At 47.4% G+C, this 22595-nt stretch overlaps 1 protein-coding gene across 9 annotated transcripts in view; it reads left to right on the forward strand.

The window, feature by feature from the left end:
- GSE1 (Gse1 coiled-coil protein) overlaps positions 1-22595 on the forward strand; it is a 444053-nt gene that overhangs the window by 364388 nt on the left and 57070 nt on the right. For 6 of the 9 annotated variants that reach the window (XM_053400057.1, XM_053400050.1, XM_053400053.1 and 3 more), the window contains one exon: positions 18714-18932. The exons of 2 other annotated variants lie outside the window; for them this stretch is intronic. In XM_053400057.1, the coding sequence (XP_053256032.1) occupies positions 18716-18932 (217 nt within the window). In that variant the 5' untranslated portion in view covers positions 18714-18715. Of the gene's footprint in view, positions 1-7256; positions 7360-18713; positions 18933-22595 lie in introns of those variants that run through there. One more of the 9 variants, XM_053400058.1, reaches the window with a different exon arrangement.

Here is a 22595-nt window from a genome sequence, read left to right on the forward strand (position 1 = left end):
ACTTTGTCGTTTACATATTTTTGTAAGTCACTTTGAGACTTTTTTGCAAAAAGTGATGAAGAAAGCCAATAAACAAATCAACTTCACTGGATTAATACCAAATTACAGTTGCATCACTCTTCCAATGTGTGTGTGTGTGCGTGCGTGCATGTGTGCGTGCTCACACACACACACACACACACACACACACACATGCTTCTGCTTAATTGGTTTTGAAAAACCTGCCTTGAAGGAAAGTTCTGTTTAACTAGCAGGCTCCTGGGTTTTGGCAATCACTTAGTCTCTTCCTTGCTCTGTGGGACGTCCACAGACCTGGGTTTAAATCCCCATTCAGGGCTCCTCCAGATGACCTGTTTATTAAGCATTCATCCTATTTTGCTTGCACAAAACTTACATGGAAGTTAAATCATATTAGGTATTCATTGAACATTTATTCTGATTTGTTTGCTGGGCAGTCATACCACAACAGACATTCATTGGGGGGCTGTAATGGTTCAGAATACCAGTTGCTGGAAACCCCAGGAGAGGAGAGTGCTCTTATGCTCAAATCCTGCTTGCAAGTTTCCCAGAGGCAACTGATTGAGCACTGAGAGAACAGGATGCTGGACTAAATGGGCCATTGTTCTTACTTCTTGCAGGGTGTTTACACATCTTCTCATCAATCATTTGTTCATCTTGCACTTCCCAGTGCATTTCCCCATCACTTTCCTAACCTACAAAAGTCCATATGTGGGGCTAGAGCAGTAGTGGGAAAATGGTAGCACTCCAGATGTTGCTGGACTACAAATCCCATCATCCCTGACTATTGGCCATGTTGGCTGGAGTGTGTGTGGAAGTTCCTCATCCCTTCCCTAGTGCCACGGAGAGCTTTATTCCACTTTTAAATGAACAAACCTACATTTCCAGTATGTGCTTGAATCTCTCCTGACAAGAGGCACCCTTAGCCATGAAACTCAAATGCGTGGCCTTAGGCTAAGAGGTGATGCCTGGCCTCAGTCAGCTCCCGGAATGATGACAGTAGTGATGATGACTTACACTTGTAAGTCACTTTTTTCACAAGGTAAACTCAAAGTGACTTGCAGAAGCAAGCACTGAAAATAAAGATAAAAACAACCTAAAATGGTCACCTATAATATGTATGAAAAAGATGTTTCTTGTGAGTTTAATATGACAGTGTAAGGGTGGAGAACTTTTGTAGGCTACCTTCATCTCTTTAAAAGGAATAGTAGGATACAGGTGTAACTTGTGATTAATATTTTTTAGAAGGCATTTTTCAGACGGAGGTTTTTAGCTGCAGGGCTAAAACTTGATGAACTTGTGACAAACATTTACCAACAAGTTAACATAGTTTCTTTTGGAGGGGGTAAGATGCCCTGTGGGTCTGCTGCTAGACCCCAAAAGACATGGATTTATAACTTCAGTAAATAAATAGCTGGCTTGGCTAGCTGAAATCCTGGCTCTGGAAGGGCTTAGATACCCCTGGAATTGGCAAGTACACAAAAGCGGCAAAAAAAATCCTGTTTGGGTTGTGTTAGGGGTATAAGCAGAGAAGAACATAGAGGGGTCACAAAGGATTGCTACCTGGGAAGGGACCAAGGCTGAGGGCTTTGTGCCCGGGTCCAGACCCTTTGTATCTCAAGTTAAAAGGATCAGGTACAGGTGGTGGGGAACACTTCGCTTTGCAGGAGATCTTGAAAAGCTGTGACCAGCTGGAGAACAAGACAGTCCTGGCTTAGCTATGCAAATAGGCTGATATAAGGCAGCTTCCTGCAATCCTATATGTGTTTCATTTAGAGGTCTTGCTGGGCGCTGTGTAAATTCACCAGAATGGCAAGGTGATGACAACTCTTTCTGTCCTGTGCCTCTACAAAGTGTCAGGTGGAAGTTGTTTTCTCAGGAGTGCACTTCAGCACTGTGGAGAAGTTCATCTGTTGGATTTCTGCCTGCTGTGCAGCTGCTCAGGGCCCAGGAAACCTTCCAGAAAATGGAGAGAGAGAGAGAGAGAGGAGGCCAGCATTGTCTAACTGCTGCAGAGAAGGTCAGCTGTTTTTTATTTTGTTCTTCCCAGGACTGTCATCACAGGAAAGAACAGGAGTGGGTGGGAGGGGTGAAATTATCTGGCACCCCAGGGTGTGTCTTGCAGCATCAGCAGGTGGTTTTTGGCAGGGGACACAAGCAGGAAATCCCGCCCTCTTCTGTGTGGGCCGCCTCTGCCGAAAGAGAGAGTGAGAGAGAGGTGCCGAAGAATGATTCTGATGCCATTGGTTGTGAGGGGAAATTCTGGGCTGCTGCTTGCGTTTTGAAGGTGAGTTTGAATGGAGAGTCCTCTTTTGATTTTGCCAGGTGCCTCCCCCCACTCTCTTCTTTGGGAGCTCAGAGGCTTCATTTTCATTTTTGCAAAACATCTAGCCTTCACCACAAATAAAACATGCTCAGGAAACAGAGCTGTTCCCACACAGTGCTTGAGCGTGTTTTAAGAAAGGCAGTGGTCAGCGTCTTAAGGGGGGGGCACACTCTTTATATCAGGGTGAGCAGAAGGTGGGTTGGAACCTCTCTTGGTGACTCACAGCAAAGGTTTCTAACTTCTAAATAATTTTGACAACAAATCAACTTTTTCCACCTAAATTAAGCTGCCGAAATGAAGAAAGCCATCCAGGAGCAGACGTTGGTGTGAAGGGAAATGTGAGCTGGGTTCAGTTCTAGTACTGAAAACACATTTCTAGGCTCAGGACTGCTCAGGGGGTCTTTATTTCTAACTGTATGTATTTAGCAAACAGGTCTGGTTGATAGATTGAGAAGCAGTGTGTCTAGTAAAAGACAGCAGCGATTCAACAACCCTAAATTTACCTACTCCTGTTGCACTTGTTCAGAAGTCACCTTCCATGATTGAACACTGCCTGGTACTGAAATTAGAATTTAGGGCCTGGCTGAAACCCTGTGTTAGGGGTGGACTGGGGAGATGAGCAATGTCCTGTAAATATTGTTTGCTAGAACCGTTTACAAGTGTAGCTGGGATGCGGGTGGCGCTGTGATCTAAACCACTGAGGCTCTTGGGTTTGGCAATCGGAAGGTCAGCAGTTAGAATATGCATGATGGAGTGAGCTTCCATTGCTCTGTTCCAGGTTCTGTCAACCTAGCAGTTCAAAAGCACATGTAGCAGGAAAGTAAACAGCGTTTCCATGCGCTCTGGTTTCCGTCACAGTGTTCCGTTGTACCAGAATCAGTTTAGTCACGCTGGCCACATGACCCAGAAAACTGTTTGTGAACGAACTCTGGCTCCTTTGGCCTGAAGCGAGGTGAGCACCACACCCCATAGTCATATTTGACTGGGCTTAACCATCCAGGGGTCCTTTACCTTTAACCTTTACAAGTCTATCAATCATTTGCATTTTGCAAGGCTGCATTTATTGGGGGGGGGGCGGTGTAGGGCAGTTTGGCGAGAAACCTTATATAACCAGGGGAATCTTGGGGTTTGATCTGAAGTGAGAAGGGTGTGATTGCTTCAGGAGTCCCCCTGGGTCAGTTTGGGTCAGTCTTGACAAGCTCTGAAAATGTTTTTGAAATAATAATCTAGGCATACTGAGAAGCCCTGCCAAAACAAAGAGCTCTCAGCCTTGGACAGAAAAACACCTGTGTGTGTATGTTTTGCTGTGTATGTTAGAGAAGGAAAGTTGAGGGCGGGGTGTGGTTTTCCTGGAAATGCATCTGTTTGCATGTCAGTTGCGGACAGTTTAATGAAGAGACTGCATCTGTTGGGACAGAAAAACAAAGGGCAGGAGAAGATGTTGAACCTAATTGGCTCATGAGAGAGAACCGTGGAGTAGCTCTTAGGGCACCTCTAGAGAGCAGACTAAGACACAGTGCTAAAACCCCTTGCTAGCCCCACAGTCATCAACACTTGTAGGGTGCAAACTGCTCAGCAGGCATTGTGGACTGCAGATATTGGACGTGTTTTTGGTACCATGCCCGTGTCTTCCTTTCAGAATCATTACCCAGGTGGAACTTTGCATAGGAAGAAAGAATCACTGGAGCAGAATAACCTTTCCCTAACCAGCTGTGCTTGCTAGGTCAGGGCACAGTGCAATAAGAGGCAGCTCAGCTCCTCTTCATGCTTTGCAACATGTTAAATTCATTTTGCAAGTGGAGTAGGATAGACCTGGACTTGCTGGATAACACCGCTCTAAGGTCCTAGCCAAACAACTTTTGCAAGACTGTAGAATGTTCTTATTCCACTGATAAAGAGCTACATCTGGACAGACCTTTAGTTAGAACAAACCAGTCAGGGCAAAAGTGGCCCCAGCTGACTGTATTTTGCTTGCCCAGTGGGTCCTGGGCAACCTGCTGCAACCCATTTAGCCAAATAAAACCCACCGGCATCCTAGTGGGCCTACTGGATACTTGTCAACTTCACTACCCGGCATTGGTTGTTCCAGAGAGGTGTCAAAAATAGGATTGTTGAACTCTTAGGAGATATCCGTATGTGTCAGGAGGATGGCTGCATTTGCCTTAATGGTGTTGGGGTGGGGGGAATAGAACACTTGGAAGTAGAACCAAAGTCCACTGTGGGGGTGGGCAGAAACCCAAAGGCAGATGGAACCTTCCTTCCCTTGCAAGTTGATACCTGGGTGAACGCGGAGCCCCCTAACCCAGCACTTTCCCCCCTCTCACTCCCATTGAATTTGGCAGGGTGACCTGCCACCTTATCCCACCCTGATTTAAGAAGAGACGTGCGTATGGCTTTCGGGTTTGTTTGTTTTCTTGTTTCTTGTATTTCTTACCCACCTCTCACTTGTAATATCCTAGGACAGGATGCATACATACCTAAAATATAAATACATTGAAATAAATAAATAAAATACAACTACAAAATTAACGAATATTCAGCAAACCATAAAACCACCACAATAAAAGTATGAAGCAATGAGAAATCCTTATCACAAGCCACACACCGTGGACCTCTGAGGGCCACATATAATTGCCTCTGAATACATGTTGCTGGGAATCACAAGTGGGGAGAGTTTCTGTGACAGTCAGATCCTGTGTCTGGGCATTCCATTTAGGGCATGTGGTTGGCTGTTGTGAGACCAGGATGCTGCACTACTAGATGGTCCTAGCAGGACTCTACTTATGCTCTTAAGCAGTGCCTTGCCTGCTGATTGCCTTTCCCAAACTAGCAGAGGAGATGCTCCTTCACATGTGCCCATCTGTTGCTGCTGCAGTCTGCACACTTAATTTTTTTATTTAACAAGATCTTGCACAATTGGCCGCATGAATCTCTGAATGCTCTGCTTCTGTTTCGTGAGTGGTTTGGGCTGGGCTTCCCCAAGCGTTTTTTTTTTTAAATGAACATAAATAAAGGAATACGAGGAACACTGTCTTAGTATGTCACAAGTTGTGCAGGCCTGTTTGAAGTGAGAAATCAGCTAGGCTGAGCAATCCACGGCTTGTCCCCTTCCCGTTTGGCAAAGCTGCCTCCTGCCCAGCCAGCTACAGCTGCCTTTTGACCTGCAGGAGCATCTGGGAGTCACAAGGGAAGGTTTTGGCTGTCACTTCTGATGCCCCTCGCAGATGGCTGGAGGGCAGTCCAGGTCACAGCCTCCATCCTGGACTGTAACCAGACACTCAGGCATGACTTCCAGGTCTCTCGGAAGACAGACCTGGAAGGCAGAAAGGAAAGATGCCTCCCATCAGTCCAATGTCTGGTAAATCTAAAAAATATTTATTACTTTAAAACTCATAAGGCTGTATATATATTTTATCTTAGTGTATGTCACTACTTAACTGAAGCCATGAGGCAGCTGCTTTGCTGGCACTTTAGAGTGGTAGGGGTGGTTGCAGTGGCTATGTCCTTGCTAGCTCTATACTTGCAGCTCCCAGTGATCGGGAACACAATGCAAGTGTGAACTGTTTGGGGGTGAATTTAGACAATCCTGCCTGTGGTAGGGTTGTGGGATTTGCTGGCTTTGGGGTCTCTGGAGGTCTGGTGGTTTAAGATACTGTGAAGACATTGCATTGCTATTTGAATTTGTAGCTTATTTGAATTATTATTATTACCATCAATATTTATTATTCTAGTTGTTGAAGAGTTCTGTGTAACTCAGAAGCTTGTGCACCAAGCACCATGAAAGAAGCAATGATGTATCTCTCTTGTACTGAGTCCAAGGTGCCTATACATTTTTAAAGAATTATATCTAGGTGGAGTCTCTGGCACCTATTTACTCCTACATCCAGCTCTGGTGTGATGGGAGTCCTGTTTCTGTATGGTTCCTGCCTCCCTTTCAGGATGGATAAACTCTATGATGCTTTGCTGAGAAGTGTCTGTCCCATATTCTGTTGTATGAAGAAAGGGGCGGGGGGGGGGGGGTAGAGAGAGAGCCATACTGGCCACATCCTTCTGCCTGAGAGGACAGGATTAGCTCCAAAAGCCCATAACTATCAGGACCATCTCAACTCCTGTTATGCTTAAAATGTGGATTTTCCATGGGCAAGCCAAACTAAACTCCTGTTGGCCCAACCCTGCTTTGGTTAGACACTCTTCCAGTGATAAACCAGCCATAATATCCTAATGCAAATGAATCCCAAGGTAGAACTCTGATTATTTCTGGAAAGTGTGAAGCAGAATATGAAAGAAAGTACCTCTGAGGATGTGCAGAGTGCTTTTTCTCTGCCCATTAAGTAATCCTGGCTCCTCTGTGCTGAGGATTGGTTGTGTGCAGAACTTGCAGGTGGGTGAGTGTTAGGCTCCATCTCTACCCTCTCTCTCTTTTTATGAATTATTCACTGCCTTGGGATCATAGTTGTAAAACGGCTGCGTCTCTATAAAACACACACTCCTCCTCGCTCTCGCTCTCTTTAAAAAGCTTTGCCTAACTCTCAGTCCCCACAGCCTCAGCTGATCTCCATGCATTCTTCCTGGGTGGCTTAATTGAATGGGCATGATTCGATTAGCCCACAGAGCACTCTCACCACACTGCCTTTTTGGAGGTGGGTGTCTCTCTGGCAGATTAATTGAATTCTGTTCCTTGAGAGGGGCTGGGCTTGTGCATGCTGGATCAGAGGAAGGGAGGAAAGGAGGGGGAGCTAGCCCTGCAGCCTCAAGCAGCTAAGTGCTGTTCCTGCTTGAGATAACGCTGCAGGGGAAAGAGCTTCTGTTATTTGGTTGAGAGGGTGGGGGAGAAAGAAGGCCAGGCTAGCAGCAGAAAGAATGGAAATTGGCAGGCTGGCGTTCAAACAGCAGGGAAGGCCTCCCACAAAGCTGGTCCTTGGCTGATGGAAAGGATGTGCAACAGGGAAGAGGCGGGGGCAGGGAGAGGGGTGGTGTTCTGCTGGTCCCAGAGAACAAGTGAGAGCAAAAACTAGGTAAGTGGATGCCTTTTATTAGAATCAGATTCTTAAGTGGTGTGAAAGGAGGCAAGCTTTTTGAGTTACACTTAAATCTTCGTCTGGGCTTCTGTCCCTGTCTGTGACAGATAGAGAACAAAGCGCAAAGTGGCTCAGCTAGTGCAAACACTTCTGTCTTGGTTCCCAAACATGAGGTTGTAGCCAGTCCTAGCCCTACCCAGAGTAGACCTTTTACAGTCAATGGACACACCAAACGTAGGTTCATTCATTTTAGTGTCTCTGCTCTGAGTATATCTTAGTTGAGTACAACCTTTAGTTTCCTAGGCCAGATTTGGGGATTGGTGAAATAGGCTCTAGGGACACGGACACACACACACACACACACACACACACACACTTTATAGATTGAGAACTCAGCTGTGCTACAAAATGGAGTGTTTACCTTCAAGGAAAGTACCTTCAAGGAAAGATGGTCAACATCTGGGACCTTCATGAAATACAATTCTCCACCAATGTCCTACCCAGCAGAATTCTAAGGTCTGTTATGGGCATTTTAAAAAACAAACAAACTTCACCCCAGGAAAGTCTAAAATGGCACATTTAAAACAAAATCACAACTATAGCAGTGAACATTGTTAAGTGCCAGTGGCATAAATTAGAAGCTTTCTGTGATTTTATTTGCCAAAAAGGGATATTTCTCAAAACTTATTTATGCATCGGGTGAATCTTATGAAGCAGTAGGCAGGGAAGAATCATAGAACAATATTGGGGAAGGGAAGAAATAATGGGGGCAAGAGAAAAATGGGGAGGGGGCAGTGAGGAAGTCTAGATAACCAACAAAATTCTATCTGCTGCCCACCCTACTGTGTGTTTCACCTGATAGCTATATCTTTAGCAGAAATTGCTGTTTCATTTTCAGCAATTGAGAGCTAGTATCTTAAGCCTTTTAAAAATAAAAAGCTTTAGAAGCCATGCCCCAAATGTTATTGCCTGGATATAGACCTGCAGATCCCTTCTCCCCACCTTGCCAATCTGTGTCTGACACATCCCACTGTTTCTGTTTGTTCACCTTTCCTCCCTTTTCCTGGATTCTCAACTGTGCTTTCCCCCTCCGTTTCCATGGGCATCTCATAACATGTTTTTACTTACACACCGTGACAGCTTCAATTTTTGCACCTGGAGGACTTCTGAGATAGATAGTTTATCTGATGAAAGGGCTTTGTTCTGGATCCTTCGGATACCTGCAGGGGAGAGAATGGGTCCCGCTTGATTTTCTGAAATGAAAAAGAAGCAGCACCTAGTTCAGCAGGCTACTCACTCTCTTTACCTTCTTGGGTGCAGCTGTTTCTGGGGTGGAGTGCAGCAGCAGTTTAACAAGCGCACAGTACAGAAAAAGAGGAATCTCAGTTGGCAAATGTAGCACCATTGCCTGAGAGCTGGTTTTGACACCTCTTGGTCTAAGGATAAACTGTGGATGGGTGGGAACATAGCAGACAAACTGGTTCCTAGCTCCCCCCCCCCCAACAGGGTTTCGTGGAAAAGCATAGGTGTGACTTGATGTGGTCTTGGATGGACATATCTTTAGTGCTTTGAGCAGAGGCTCTTGCCCGAGGCAGGGACTCACTCCATATCCTGATGGAAAGTGAGCTATTTTAGAAACTTTTGCTTGACTTGTAAATAGACTCGGGGAACTCTCTGTTTAAGAGCTGCTGTGAGAAACATTTTCCCATATTAAGAAACTCCTGATATCACCAAAATCAGGACAGATGCTTGAGATTTGAGGATTTCTGAAAATTTTGAAGACAATAGGTAAAAAATAAAGGATTCCCTTTTGAATGGAAATATATATAGCTGAGAAAAAAGATGAGTGTTAAGAATATAAGAAGAGCCCTCCTGGATCTGGCCAACAGCCCATCTGATCCAGCATCCTGTTCTCACAGTGGCCAACCAGATGCTTGTGGAAAACCTGCAAACAGGACCTGAACACAACAATGCTCCCTGTGATTCCGAGAAGCTGATATTCAGAGGCATATCACCTCTGACAGTGGAGAGGGAATATAGCCACCGTGACTAGTAGATAGGAAGGGAATGAGAAGCCAGTGATATGAGTGAGTGCTACAGAATTTTCACTGCATGCGGCTCAGTCCTATGCATGTTTATCTGCAGAAACAAGGCTTGCAAGTGGAGTACAACATAGCCTTTGTGACTGATAATCATTGATAGCCTTATCCTTCCACACTGCATTTTGATCTCCCCCTCACTCCCTTCCTGGATGCTTTTATCACACAGTACATCCCTATATCTGGGGATTTTGGAGGGAGCCTGGAGTGGGGCCATGGCACTCTCAAGGAGTAAGTAATTCCCACTGCCTCCAGCGTTTTTATACTACATATTTTAGAACTGTGTTTCAACCTGCTTGACTGTCACATGGTGCCCATCCTGGGAATTGTAGTCCTATACAAGGGTTGAGGTTTTTTTTCTACCAGCGAATTCTCCATTTGTCTATTAAACTACAGTCCCCAAGGTAGAAGCTGTTATTTAACCCTGACCAAATAAGACATTTCTGAGCAGTTTTAGGTTTTGGTGTTCATGTAAGGGCTCCCTCTCCCCCCAAAAAGTGCTGCAGGCTCCCCTTGCCCTTCTAAAGCTCTCTCCCTCCAACTTGTCCTCCAGTTGATGATTTAACCTTTTGCAAAAAGAGGTTGCATCACACTTTGCTTTCTGTTGCCCTCCTTGGGCTGAATGCCATTTCCGCGTCCAAGCTGGGGAACATGTTGGCAGCAGTGGAGAGAATGAGTGCATTATGAGGTGTCTCAGGCCACGGGGATCAGCTGAGCCTCATGAGCTGCTCTCAGCGTGAGCTGCTGTATCTCTGTGCGCATATGAGCATGCAGAGAGAGTGTCTGGGGCATTGGGAATCCGCTCTGAGTCCCCCTGAAGGCAAGCTTGTTCCTGGGGAACACTGGAGACATGTCTTCACAGGGACGAGAGAGGGAGAGACCCCTGGTGCCCGTGGCGCAGGGGCGTCCTGTATTTGTTCACAAACATTTCTTTCTCCAGTAATGAAAAATTACCAAGAAGGGGTGATTAGGGGATTCGGGCCTGCAGCTGAATTGGGGGGGTCCTGCTGAGCTCTGTTTTCCAAGGTATAATTATCCCAAAGGGGGTTGTCAAGGGGAAAAGGCGGGCTGGATTTGGCGCTTGAACAGGGACCTGCAGAAAATTCATCTGAGCTATTAACTAGTAATTACAGAGCACCAAAGTAGCAGGCCCAGAGCCTGGTGTCTGCAAAGCGCTGGAGATGAAAGGCAGCGGTAATTACGGAATCCGCAGGAGGCCAGCAGAGCACTGATAAGTAATGCTTCTTGAGCCGTTTATGGGAGGGGTGTTGGGGAGGGGGACACAGATACCATATTTAATGGAGTAGAAGAAGCTTGCTTTTTATACACATTTTCGGGAGATACTTGCGTTGCCATCAGAACAATTTATCCTAGGATGGTGGTTGTGTGCTAAGGGAGACATAACTCAACAGATTGGTCTCTTTGTATAGGAGAACTGGCTGCCCATAGGTTTTAGGAAAGTGGGAGACAGAGCAGGGGAGAGAGAAGGGCTCAGAAATATGTAGACTTGGTTCTCCTTAAAGTTGTCTGAAAGGTTGTTTTTTTGCAAGGTCTTATCTCCATTTTAAAGATGGACAGCAAACTTGCACTAAGCAGGAAATCCCAGGGTCAGTTTGCTGGGGACAGCAGCTTGGGAGATTGCTACAATGGCGCCATACTTTGATCTAGAGGAGTGGTGCATCTTATCCTGGCTGGCCCTGGATTATTGTAACCAGGAGCATGAGGTTTCTCCCCGACTGCCCAACACATAGCAAAACAGGCAGCACAGTTTTCATAAGCTGTTTAGTCTTCTTAATTATCCATTTAGATAAAATGCTTGATGTCTTAAGTTTGAATTCAGACACTGCTGTTGACCTGACCTGTGCTCTGATTGCTCGGCAAAGGATTGGATGAGGGCAGAGGGCTGATTGCAAAGCAGGCTTGAAAGTCTTGCCCTTTGCCCCGGATGCTCTTCTTTATAGTCCCAGCAGTGTATTTAAAAGCAGAGGGGGTGGGGAGGGTGCCGATTGTGGTTACTCAGAGGAGAGTGAAGGGCAATCTGTACATGCTCAAATGCATACATGTTTATATACTCTAGTATTTTTGTGTTTTTTAAGTAGATTTCCCCCCCAAAAAAGGTTACAGCTAAAGCCTGGTTGCAAAGATAATAGTCAGTGGTTGTTTTACACAAGACAATGATTTTGGGGAGCTAGAACAATCTCCAAAGAGTTGTATAGGAACCGACTCTGTTCCCAGACACACACCCCTACTTTCCTTGTCTGGCAACAAAGTAAGAGAGTCTCTGCCCACGTGCACACTAGCTCTTTCTATCACTGACCTGCATGCACAGCTTTTATTCCCAGCTGTTACTGGAATTAATTTACATGAGCCTGATCGTGTAGGCAAGAGCCCTGTCAGTGGCTGAGAGCGCCTGATTTAATAGATGCTTGTATAATGAGGGCAGAACAGAAGAGGCCAAGATCAAGTTCAGTGTCTCCCAGGGTTGTGGGGTGGGTAAAGGGAGGGCGAAGGTGATCGCAGCAAAGTTTAATTGACACTGAAGTGCCCCCTCCTTTCCCACTGACAGGCCTGGTCAGGTGGCTGCCTCTCAGTGATCTCCATCCAGATAGATACATCATCTCTGTCTGCAGAGCATGGCCTCTCTGCCACTCTGGCTCTTCTATCAACCAACTGCAGTGCCCCGCATCTCCTGACTGAAATGAAAGCACCTCTGGGCCAGAGGATCTGGTCATCTTGGGGTGGGGGTGTTTTGTTTGCTTTTAACGTGGGCACACTTTGGGTGGAATCAGATGGCTCCTTTCAGAATTTGCCATCTCAGCACAAACTACATTGCTAAAGCTCCCTGCCCATGTGGCTGCAGATAAAGAACAACCCTGCAGTGTAGACAGAAGAACATCCACAGCATGGAAGACACAGCTTGTGTATAGCCTACAGGAGCTTGTAAAATCAATTCTTGGAGCCACAGAAAGCTGACACGGCCAAGTTAACGCAAGTCAAGCATTTCTTCATAGGTTTGCTTATTTTGCATAATCTGTGCACTCCTGTTCATCGCAGGGAAAGGGGGGAGGCTGTCCAGGACCCTGAATCTCATACACACACTGAACAGAGGAAATCCTGCTCAGACATCTTCTATGACATCTAAGGTTTTCCCAAGCGTTATATTGGGAAACTTGCAAATCTTGAGGCCTAGAAACCAGTCTGGAAGCCTAGGAGCTTGAATAAAAGCGACAAGATGAAAGGTGTGATTGTCAAGATGTTGAGTTCCATGCCTAATGGGCAATGCAGTGGCTGTATGGCAATTGCAGGTTACACAAAGCCCTAAGTGGCTGAAGTGGGGGAGATGGATACTGGAAGCCACTAGTCATTTTGCAGCTTTTGCCAAACCAATGACCTCCAAATGTCTTTGGCAACAAGTCCCAATGGGCCCAGCTAGCAAGGCCCAGCCAGAGTTCCATGTGGGAAAGGATTGCTTATTAAACCATTCTGAGAATTGTAGCTCTGTAAGAGGAATAGAGACTTCCTAACAACTCTCGGCACCTGTAAAAAACAACAACAGCAACACCAACACCCTACAGGGTTTGGTTTTGCTACTCTGGAAACAGTGCAGAGTAAGGGCATGCAGATGGCCTGTGAATAGTTTAAAGGCAATGTGGATATACTGTATATGCTTTCCAACACTGCTGGAACAGTGTCGCAAAACAACATTCATAACTTCATTAACAAGTTTCTGCAGTCTGATGCCCTTCTTGTGACTATTTTCAAAAGGAAGGTTCGACAAGAAGCAGTGGAGGCTGGTTCATTAAGGTGAATAGGGTGCTGCCCCACCAAGCTCAGGCAGCCCCCACCTCCCTGATCTCTTACTTCTAACCAGTCCATGGGGTGTCACTGCCTACCAGCCTCCTCCTTCTTAGCCTCAGTGCTGCCCTTGTAGAATTCATTAGGGGGGAGGAGGACAAAACTAGAATTACTCTGCCTGTCATTGGCTCAGGCACCACCTACTGTTGAGCTCCCTGCCTTCTCTCCTACCAGTCCAAAGGGGCACCAGCCACCACTGCCAAGAAATGAACATTTCCCTTTCTGTTCACTTTGGAAGTTGCCTCATACTGAGTCAGACCACTGGTCCTTCTAGCTCAGTGTTGTCTACACCGACTGGCAGTGGCTCTCCTGGGTCTCTGGCAAGGTTTTCCCAGCCAGGTCTTGAGATTCCCAAGACTGACCATGGGACTTTCTGCACAGAAGGCAGAGGTTCTACCTCTGAGCTTAGGGCGCTTCCCAAAGTGCTCCTGTGAAAGGCCTCTTTGGTTGTGAATGTTTCTGTATCCTGGACATACTCCAGGAAATGAGCGCCTTTGGGGAAGGGACAGTTTGCAGTTGTGTTGCTGTTTTGCCATATGAACATTAAGAAAGAAAGGCCAATCCACGGTGACCCAGTGTGTTGGCTGTATTGCTGATCCACAGTGAGAAAAAAGTCCTGAGGATTTGCTTCATTTGCTTTGGGATGTGATATTTTAGATGTAAGGAGAAAGAGAGTCCCTTTGCCTGTGTCCTCTCCATCTTCCTCCTGTGTTTGCCTCCCCTGCGTCACAGTCCCGTGCCAGGGGGACCCTCCCACCCCTCACCCTGCAACACAAGCTGAAGAGCGATGCTAATTTTAGCCATGCTAATGAAGTTGCTCATTTGAAATTCTATTTTAAGTGACCCGACATCAGCAGTGCCTGTTTTTCAAAGGCGGGAGCCTGCTGCGGCTCTGACATTCTGGTGCCGGGATGGTGAAGAGCATCATAAGGCTCGTGGGGCAGGAGGGGGGAGCACTTTGCATGTAGAATAGTGCCAGAGCGGGAGTCTAGGAAGAGACGTTCTGCCTAGGAGATCCCAAGCACCCACCTCTAGGTGCCCCAGATCTGAAGCAGCATATGGGGATACAGTAGGTATGGGCTTTGTCAGGGAACGGGGATGGTTTAGGGGAGAAAACCCTAAAATCTAGAGAGATTGCCTGGGTGAGGTTTGGGCTGGGAGGAGAGAGGAGCCAGCTGCACTGTACTGGGATATGGGGTGGAAGCCAGACCAGGCCAGTATATTTTCCATGGACAGTTGTGACTGCTCCTGACCCCATTTAAAATTGACTTAAGATTGCAGAGAGTGGGGATATCACCTGGTTTGAAGACTCATTACAGAATTGCTAATTAAGGGACTCTTACAGCTTTGCAAGGCGCATGAGCTTCTGTTCCCCCTCCCCTCACCCACCTAGCTTCACAGCTGACAGGGACCAATTCTGGCTGAGTGGCCATTGCAGGAGTCTCTTTATGCCTTTTCTCATAATGCTTCCCATGGTCTGATTCCTCCCCTTTTAACTGTGGAAGTGATGGAGCAATTTCAGGGCATTAGTAGCAAGGTAGGGTGTGTGTGTGTGTGTGTGTGTGTGTGTGTGTGTGTGTGTGTGTTTCCTGAGACAGTTCCAAGTGCCTGAAGGGTTTTCTCTCTGTTCCTTCGTCCATTCCCCAAGAGGCATGGTCCTAGGGCAGGGGTGTCACAGCCCACATTCAGTGCTGGAGAGGTTGGGGGACAGCATGGCTTTCTTGTAAGCAGCCCTTCAGCTGAGCATTCATCCAGTTCCTGCTAATTCCTGCTGACTCCTTGTAGGCTAAAGGGGTCCGCTCGATAATCTACCATTTGCGCTCTGCCTTTGGCAGAGCAGAGGACATGGAAGGGGGTCAGCCTCCTGAATCAATGCAGGCTTGGCTGCAGTCAATGGATAGGGGAGGACCTGCACTGGGCACAGGCAGACATGGGTGCTGCAGATCCTGTGAGGCTGCTTTATCCCTGACCAGCTGCTGCGCCCAGAGACAGCAGCTTGTTTTCTGCAGGCAGTTGCCATTTGATTGAAGGTTGGAGCTGCTTCCATGCAAAGGCAGTTCTGTATTAAAAACAGATCTATCAGAGGCCCAGCCAGGACGGTGTGTGCCCCCCTGCATATTCTTTAGAAAAATCATCACCACAAATAACCATAAATTGTGCAAATGTGTCTCTGTTAGCTGATATTGCACAATTTCCTTCCATTTCCAAAAGATACCAAAAATAGGAAGAAAGTTTAAGCCTTCATGCCCTTTCATTAGCTGGGGCAGCTCCCTGGCTCCTGCGATTTCACCAGCGTGGCCTGTGTCTCCAACCTGTTCACTACAGCTCATGAGGTCTAGGAAGAATTTTAATGACTGCTGAGATGTTATGGCACGAACTCATTTTTGAAGTCATGTGATGCAATTTTAAGTGCATGGGAGCATCGTAGCTGCCCTGACTTCAGCCTCCACTACTATCTTTTCTCTGCCGCAGTAGTTTCCTTCAGTTCCAGCAAGATCCCCTTCACCAGCAGTATTCACAGTTCTTGTGTCTCTCCCGCCTCTGAGATTCCTTTGGTCAAAGTGTTTGTCTAGGGAAGGAATGAGGGAACCAAGTTAGGTCTCCAGATGCCAGATACGTGTGCATAGACTTGAATACACAGGGCATTGATGCACATAGAGTCATTTCTTTTACTTGCAGTTTCTCTTCATTTTGCCTAATGGCCCAAGAGCCAAACAGTTCTAGTCTGTTTTTAAGGCTCTGGTGTGCCAACTCAGTGTCTTGGACTCTGCAAGTGTACTGGTCTACCCAAGAGACCATGGAAATCGTGGTTTCAGAGCATGTGGCAGCACAATCCCTTGAACACATATGCACAATATGGCACCTACTGGTTTGGCACGTTGCCTCCTTCCTTTCTACCTTAGCTAGGTGGCATCAGCATGCTGTCCCACACCAAAGCTTCCTGAGCTGCCCAGCATGCTCTCTGAACCCCTTAATGCCCTGCAGAAACTGCACCCTCAAGCCAGCCTCTCTTCACTCTAACTTTTCCTTCCATTCACTGTAAACAGATGGGGAAACCGTGAGCTACCCTCAGGCCCGGACCGTGTCAGTGCTTTGATTTCCTTAACACAGCTCTTCTTCGTAGGAGACGGGGGATGCTTGTAGATGCCTGTGCTGTGGCGGCCTTTGATTTATTTCTTCTGGGTTCTCCCCACCTCCCCCTTTTCTATTTCTTGGGGGGGGGGCGTTCTGAAATGGTTCAGGGCTTTTTGTGTGCGCACAGGCAGATTGTTCCTGGCAACTTGCGGCTGCCTTGCCTCCGGCTGAGATCCTGTGAACAGCTCTTTTTAAGCTTCAGCCTTTTTCTTCTTGGGTTCTTTTACTAATCTGCCTTAGAGAAAGAAAGGTGTGTGTGTGTGTTCGGGGTGGAGTAGAGGGAGAGAGCTCTTTGTGTCCAAGCCAGGGAGAGAGTGTGGCTGTCAGAAGAAGCAGATATTGCAAGCTTCCATCTTCTTGACATTTTCTCTCAGGGGATGTAGCCACTGAGATTTTTCTTATCCCTTCAGTCCTGCCCTGCACAGCCTTTCTCTCTACTGAGAAAGTCTGCAGAACCCTAGTCACCCATGAGACAACAATCAATTGGTCTAGGGTGGGGGGCAGGAGGGCTCCACTTGGCCTACCAATGCTGCCCTCAAGCCCATGTATTTATGTGCATATCTGAGATTAACATTTTCCCTCTGTGTTTTCAATTGGAATATGCCTAGATCCTCCTTCGCCAAGCCAGGGCCCTCCAGAATGTTTGGACTGCAACTCCCATCAGCACCAGCTGGCACACCTGTGCTTGACTGGGGCTGATGGGAGTTGTAGTCACATCTGTGCTGGCTGGGGCTAGTGGGATTTCTATTCTTACAGCCTCTAGAGGGCAGCCTGGACAAACTGGATCCGAAGGGATGACCACATAGTTCCTAGCTTGTACTGAATCTACACCAGGAATGCACAGGAGATAGATTAGGATCTTTTTGTATAGATCTCTGAACAATATGCAGTAGATTGGCAAGGATTTATGACTTACCAGTTGTTAAACAATAGCTGCAGCAAAATGACTCCCATCATCACTGCCCTAAATTATACTGCTGAAATGGAGAAAAGGCCAGGAGTGGATGTGCGTGCGTGCGCGGAAGAACTGTGGGTTCAGTTTTGTTCCAGTACTCCAGCACAAATCCCTGGGCTCAGAATTCTTGAATTTAAACGGCAAGTCTTTTTGTACTGGGCTCTACTTGGTGGATCTCAAGAGATCTAGAAAAGAGAGAAAGTAGATCCTACAAACAAGCCTGAAGGCTACCTATCACAGATCTACACCAGTGGATCTATTATGATGAGGTGTGTCGGGGGGGGGGGGAGAGACAAAATGAATTCCTGTGACTGGCGAAAGACAGGTGCTTTGTTGAGCAGAACAGCTGCAACAATTTATGCTGGGGTGGAGTTGTTTCTCATTGCCCCTGGTGCTGTGCTCCACCTTGTCCCAGAGGGGAATATCTCCCCCCTCCCCCAGTGATCTCTTTGCTTATACTGCATTTTTGGGTACATGGCTAGCCTGCAGGTGTGAAGCAGATCTAGCATGAGTTAGGGTCCTGTAATTGGCCCTGCAAATGAATGGGTGAGTGAGTGAGTGTCTTTTGATTTGAGCCCCAGAACAAAGGTTTAGGGCAGAGCTTTCCAAACTGTGTGTCGCAACACGTTAGTGTGTCGGCTGCAGTGTGTAGGGTGTGTCGCACAAACGCTTCCCGTGCTCCTCCTGGGCCTGGAAAGGGGTTAATTTAATCTCTGGTTTGCTAGTAATTGAATTAGTGTGTCACAAAATGACGCAGGTCTAAAGAGTGTGTCACAAATATGAAAAGTTTGGAAAGCTCTTGTTTAGGGTGTGCTGCTCCATTCATCTTCCAGCTTTCCCTTCCTTCCAATAAAGCAAAGACAGAGATGTGCTAATTTAATAGTTTATTTGAGCAGCCTTCCACCACTGCTTTACGACTGCAAAAAATTAGCACATTTTCTCCTGGGCAGGGTAGGAAACAATAGGTTACCCTAGATGTGGGTATAAACACAGGAGCACAAATAACCCTTGGATTTTCTGTCCAGCTCCACCACGTCCTCAATTCTCTGTCCACCTACCTTCTGTCTTCCGCAACTGCAAAACTTTGCCCATGTAAAGCCTTTGGAGTTTCCCCTAGTAGGTAGATGCAGAGTGCTCTGGGGTAGCCATAATTGCCACCTCTCCTCTGTACTCCAGCCCGTCACCCTTGTCTGGTCCTGTCCCAGCCCTGCGTGTTATATTCCAGTGCCAGGTTTGACTCTCTCTGGGATGATGTGACTTGACTCCTTCTCTCCCAGTGACATCAATTCTTCTTTTCATTGTTTCAGGCATGAGCCATGAGCCAAAGTCACCTTCTCTAGGAATGCTTTCAACAGCGACCCGGACTACCGCCACCGTCAGCCCCCTGACCCCATCTCCTCTCAATGCCTCCCTTGTGCCCAGTGGCAGCCCGGCAGCCAACAGCACTTTGTCAGTCCAGTCCGCACCCTCTTCCAGCTTTGCTGCCGCCCTGCGCAAGCTTGCCAAACAGGCCGAGGAACCCAGAGGTAAGAGCGAGGGCGGGAGTGGCCCTTTGACCTGGATGAAGTAGAGGGGAGCCAGCATGGGGGCACAGAGGAAGGACACTTTTTGCAGAGAGAGAGGGGAGGGATCCCAGACACCACCCACACCTCGAGTTCCATGACTCAGCTCCTTGAAGGATGTGGCCCAGGCTACTCCACTGTCTCCCCTTTTGTGCACCTGTTTCCCCCTGCTCGGCTCTTCCCCTTCCCTTTATTGCACTTCTCAGTCCCTACTTCTCACAATTGGAAAAATAGAAAAGTAATGTTTTATGTCTATCAGATTTAAAAACAAATTGTCAAACATGCAGTGCATTCAAGATACTAAACCCCATTTCACTGATGTAGCTGTAGGAAAGCAAACCCGAAGGCTGCAATTAAAAAATATAGCTGTCCTCATGTTTGAAGAGTGGGAACATCCAGAGGGCTCACTCCAGAAAAAATGCAGTGCATGCATGTATTGGGGAAATGGACATCTGCATTCATGGGAAGAGGAGTGCATATGGAACGTTAGTCTTTAAGCTGCCTTGTATGTTTACCTGCTATTCTATCAGACAGGGCCATTTTTTTCTCTCTCAAAGCTGCTTGTGGTTATTCATCCAACTGGTCAGAGTGTTCACAGTTATTACTGAGCTCCTGTGGAAAAGCCCTTTTGGCTCCCAACATTACTCATTACTCTTGTTCTCATTCACACATGCACACCAGATGTCTTGTTTGTCTATATAGCAACCTAATAGCTGTCAGGGTGGTTTTTGCCAAACTAAGAGCTAATGGGTCTTTTTTGTAAGATATCCCCACCCCCACCCCAAAATAATATTTTAGAAACTCCAAGCACTTTAGCAGACTTTATCTTGTCACCTTCCACTAAAACTCAAGTGCTTTCTGTAAACTACAGCTGGGTTGGCATTTATGCAGTGCTAAGAGTGTTGGATGATGTCTTGAGCACAGAAGCAACCTACTTAGAGGAACCAAGAGCAGGTGATGGCAAAGGTAGCGAAAGACATCACAGGTGGTCAAGTGAGTCATGGAGAACTAGGCAGAGATTAAGTGGCAGCAAGGGAGAATGAATTCAGTCTTATTGGATAGGTTTGAAGGATGAAAATAGAGAGAGAGGTTGGGCCATTCAGCAACTTCTGTGACTCCACTTTGTCAGCTGCAGAAGGTTTGACACCTTTCTTCTCAACGTCTCTCATCTGATCACCCCTCATTTTATGCACTGGTGTGTTTTTCCAGATCGTCAACCCTTGTAGCAGATTGCCCACAAAGTAGTCTCCCTTTCCATCTTGTCATGTAATCTGTTAGACCAGGTGCCATGGTCTTTCCCCCTGCTTTCCTATTTCCATAGTCTCCCACTGGGGGAAGAAGCAGAGGAGAATTTCCTGTTGCAAACCCAGCATCTTCTTTGCCTGAAGATAGAGCGGGGAGCAGCTGAACTGTTTGTACTGCCCATAGAACCTTCAGCATCTACTTCTGGAAGAAAGTAAAGATTCAGGGGCCTGAATTCCCAGTTCAGGGCTAAGAATTGCCTGAAGTGTGACTGTTTTCATGGAGCAGAAAGGGGGAGCCATGTGGGCTTGGCGTTTCTCAAGTGCCGAAGCCTCCTGGGTAATGGCCCAGTCGCTCATGCAGCCAGCCCGCTTCTGTCCGCAGCCAGCCTCTGACACCCCGCCTTCCTCTTCCCGCTAAAGCTCTCATTTTATTTTTAGCTGTCGGATTTTGTTCTCTTTCCCCCTGCCGCTTGACGGGCTAATGTCTTTCCTCAGCATTGTATCTCGAGGGGGCAGTTTAAAAATTCAATTCAGACGGAGTAATCCAAATGCCATATCATTTGCTGTACCCCGAGAGAAAGTCTGGAGCGAGAGCAAGCGCAGGAAAGAGTCCGTCCTTCCCCCCGCAAATAGGCCTCATCGCCGCTGCCATGCTTCATTGAAATTTTATTTTTCCTAAGGCTCCTAAATGTGTTCTTTCACCATCCAAAGCTCCCCCGCTAAATAACAAAGTCAGCGGCTGCTGGGTGCCAGTATGGTGAAATGCACATCTGAATATTTTTCTCTTTAATGGGCTATTTAGCGGGAGCTCGGCTGAAGGCGGGCGCCTTGAAGCCAGCAGGAGGAGGTGGAGGTAGGAATTAGTGAAGCAGCAGAGGGAGGCCCAGTTGGAGCAAGGCAGTGGCAGGGGGGCACAGACGGGAAGAGAAAGCTTTTTACTAGCACAGGCAGGGAACAGTGCAGCATATCAAGCCCTGGGCTTTATTTCCTTTTCATTTCAATGATTGCCTGCCTTGAATCTGTGAGTCCCAATAGCAAAGGTCTTCACTTCCCCACCAAAAAGCCATGTGGATGGGACCTGTAGTCCAAAATGTTTGGAGGACTGGCTATGCTCTATAGTGCTTTGAATACCAGTTGCTGAAAACCACAGGTGGAGAGAGTGAAGCAATTCTCAGATCCTGCTTCCAGGCTTCCCACTGAGGCATCTGGGTGGCCACTGTGGGCACAGAATGCTGTGTTATATGGGCCAGTGACCTGATCCAGCAGGGTTCTTGTGCTATTATGGCAGGTTAGCGAAGACTGGCTTCCTCTGAGTAGCAGCAACTTCGCTCTAAGGTCCCAGGTGGGGACAGTCTTTGCGTGGCGAGTTCCCGCCCCCCACCAGGATAAATAAAGACACGAGACACCATAATTTAAGGTTAATTGGGCGAATTAGGCCACAACTTTATTGAATTCAGGAATGAGAGGCATTGGCTTAGGCATTGGTCCTATCGACTATCCGGCTCCAGCCCATTTGCTGGAGACACGGGGAAGGGTTAACACTATATTGGGGGAGTCTCCTGCCGAGGCACGTCGACTAGGAGCTCCCCCGGGTCACCGCTCGGGGGCGTGCCTTTGGCCCACACCTCCATAGGCTTCGGACAGGGCCACGCCCCCCGGAGTCCTTTAATGGACCACCCTTCGCTCACTGGGGGGAGGTGATGGCGTTCCTCCCCCCCCCACATCCTCTTAACCCCTTCTTACCAATGCCTACCGCCAATGCCGAAGAGTTGTGACGAGTTGCTACGAGGTAGGCGAAAAACCAAAAGGCTATAAGTTGCCAATTGGGAAAAATTCCTACCATGCCCCTTGCGGTGACAGACCGAAGTCCATAGCAAAGTCAAAGACCTACCTAAAGCCTACCTACAGGGAGGGAGGGTGGGAAAACGTGAGGGCTAGCCGGCGAAAAGAGGGCGAGCCCCCTCTGCGCCGGCCCTAAATAGGGCAGGCCCCCCCCCAGCCAGCCGATTGGCAGACCCGGCCGGGATTCCCCTGTTCTCGCGGGGGCTGAAATCAGCCCCCGCTCACGTGGGGGTGGGCGTGAAGCCCGCAACCCCACCTCCTGGGCAGGCCGGAAGTGGCTTTCTCCTCACTTTGTCCTTTTAACTGAAAGGGTTTTATCCAGTGCTCCTTCTACTCAGAGTAGACCCATCAGAATTAATGGACATGTCTAGCTTAGGTTCCTTTATTTCCACAAGTCTCCTCTGAGTAGACTTTAGCTGGATATAACTCAAAATGTCAGGTACTGAATGGGGAATTTTTGCATGCTTTACAAAAGGTGCTTTACTGCTATGTGTTCCTTTCTGAAAGTTTGAACCCCAACCTGGCTTTAAGGGAACGCAAT

Source organism: Podarcis raffonei, chromosome 8 (assembly GCF_027172205.1).
Source record: "Podarcis raffonei isolate rPodRaf1 chromosome 8, rPodRaf1.pri, whole genome shotgun sequence".
In the NCBI taxonomy this organism is placed as follows: domain Eukaryota; kingdom Metazoa; phylum Chordata; class Lepidosauria; order Squamata; family Lacertidae; genus Podarcis; species Podarcis raffonei.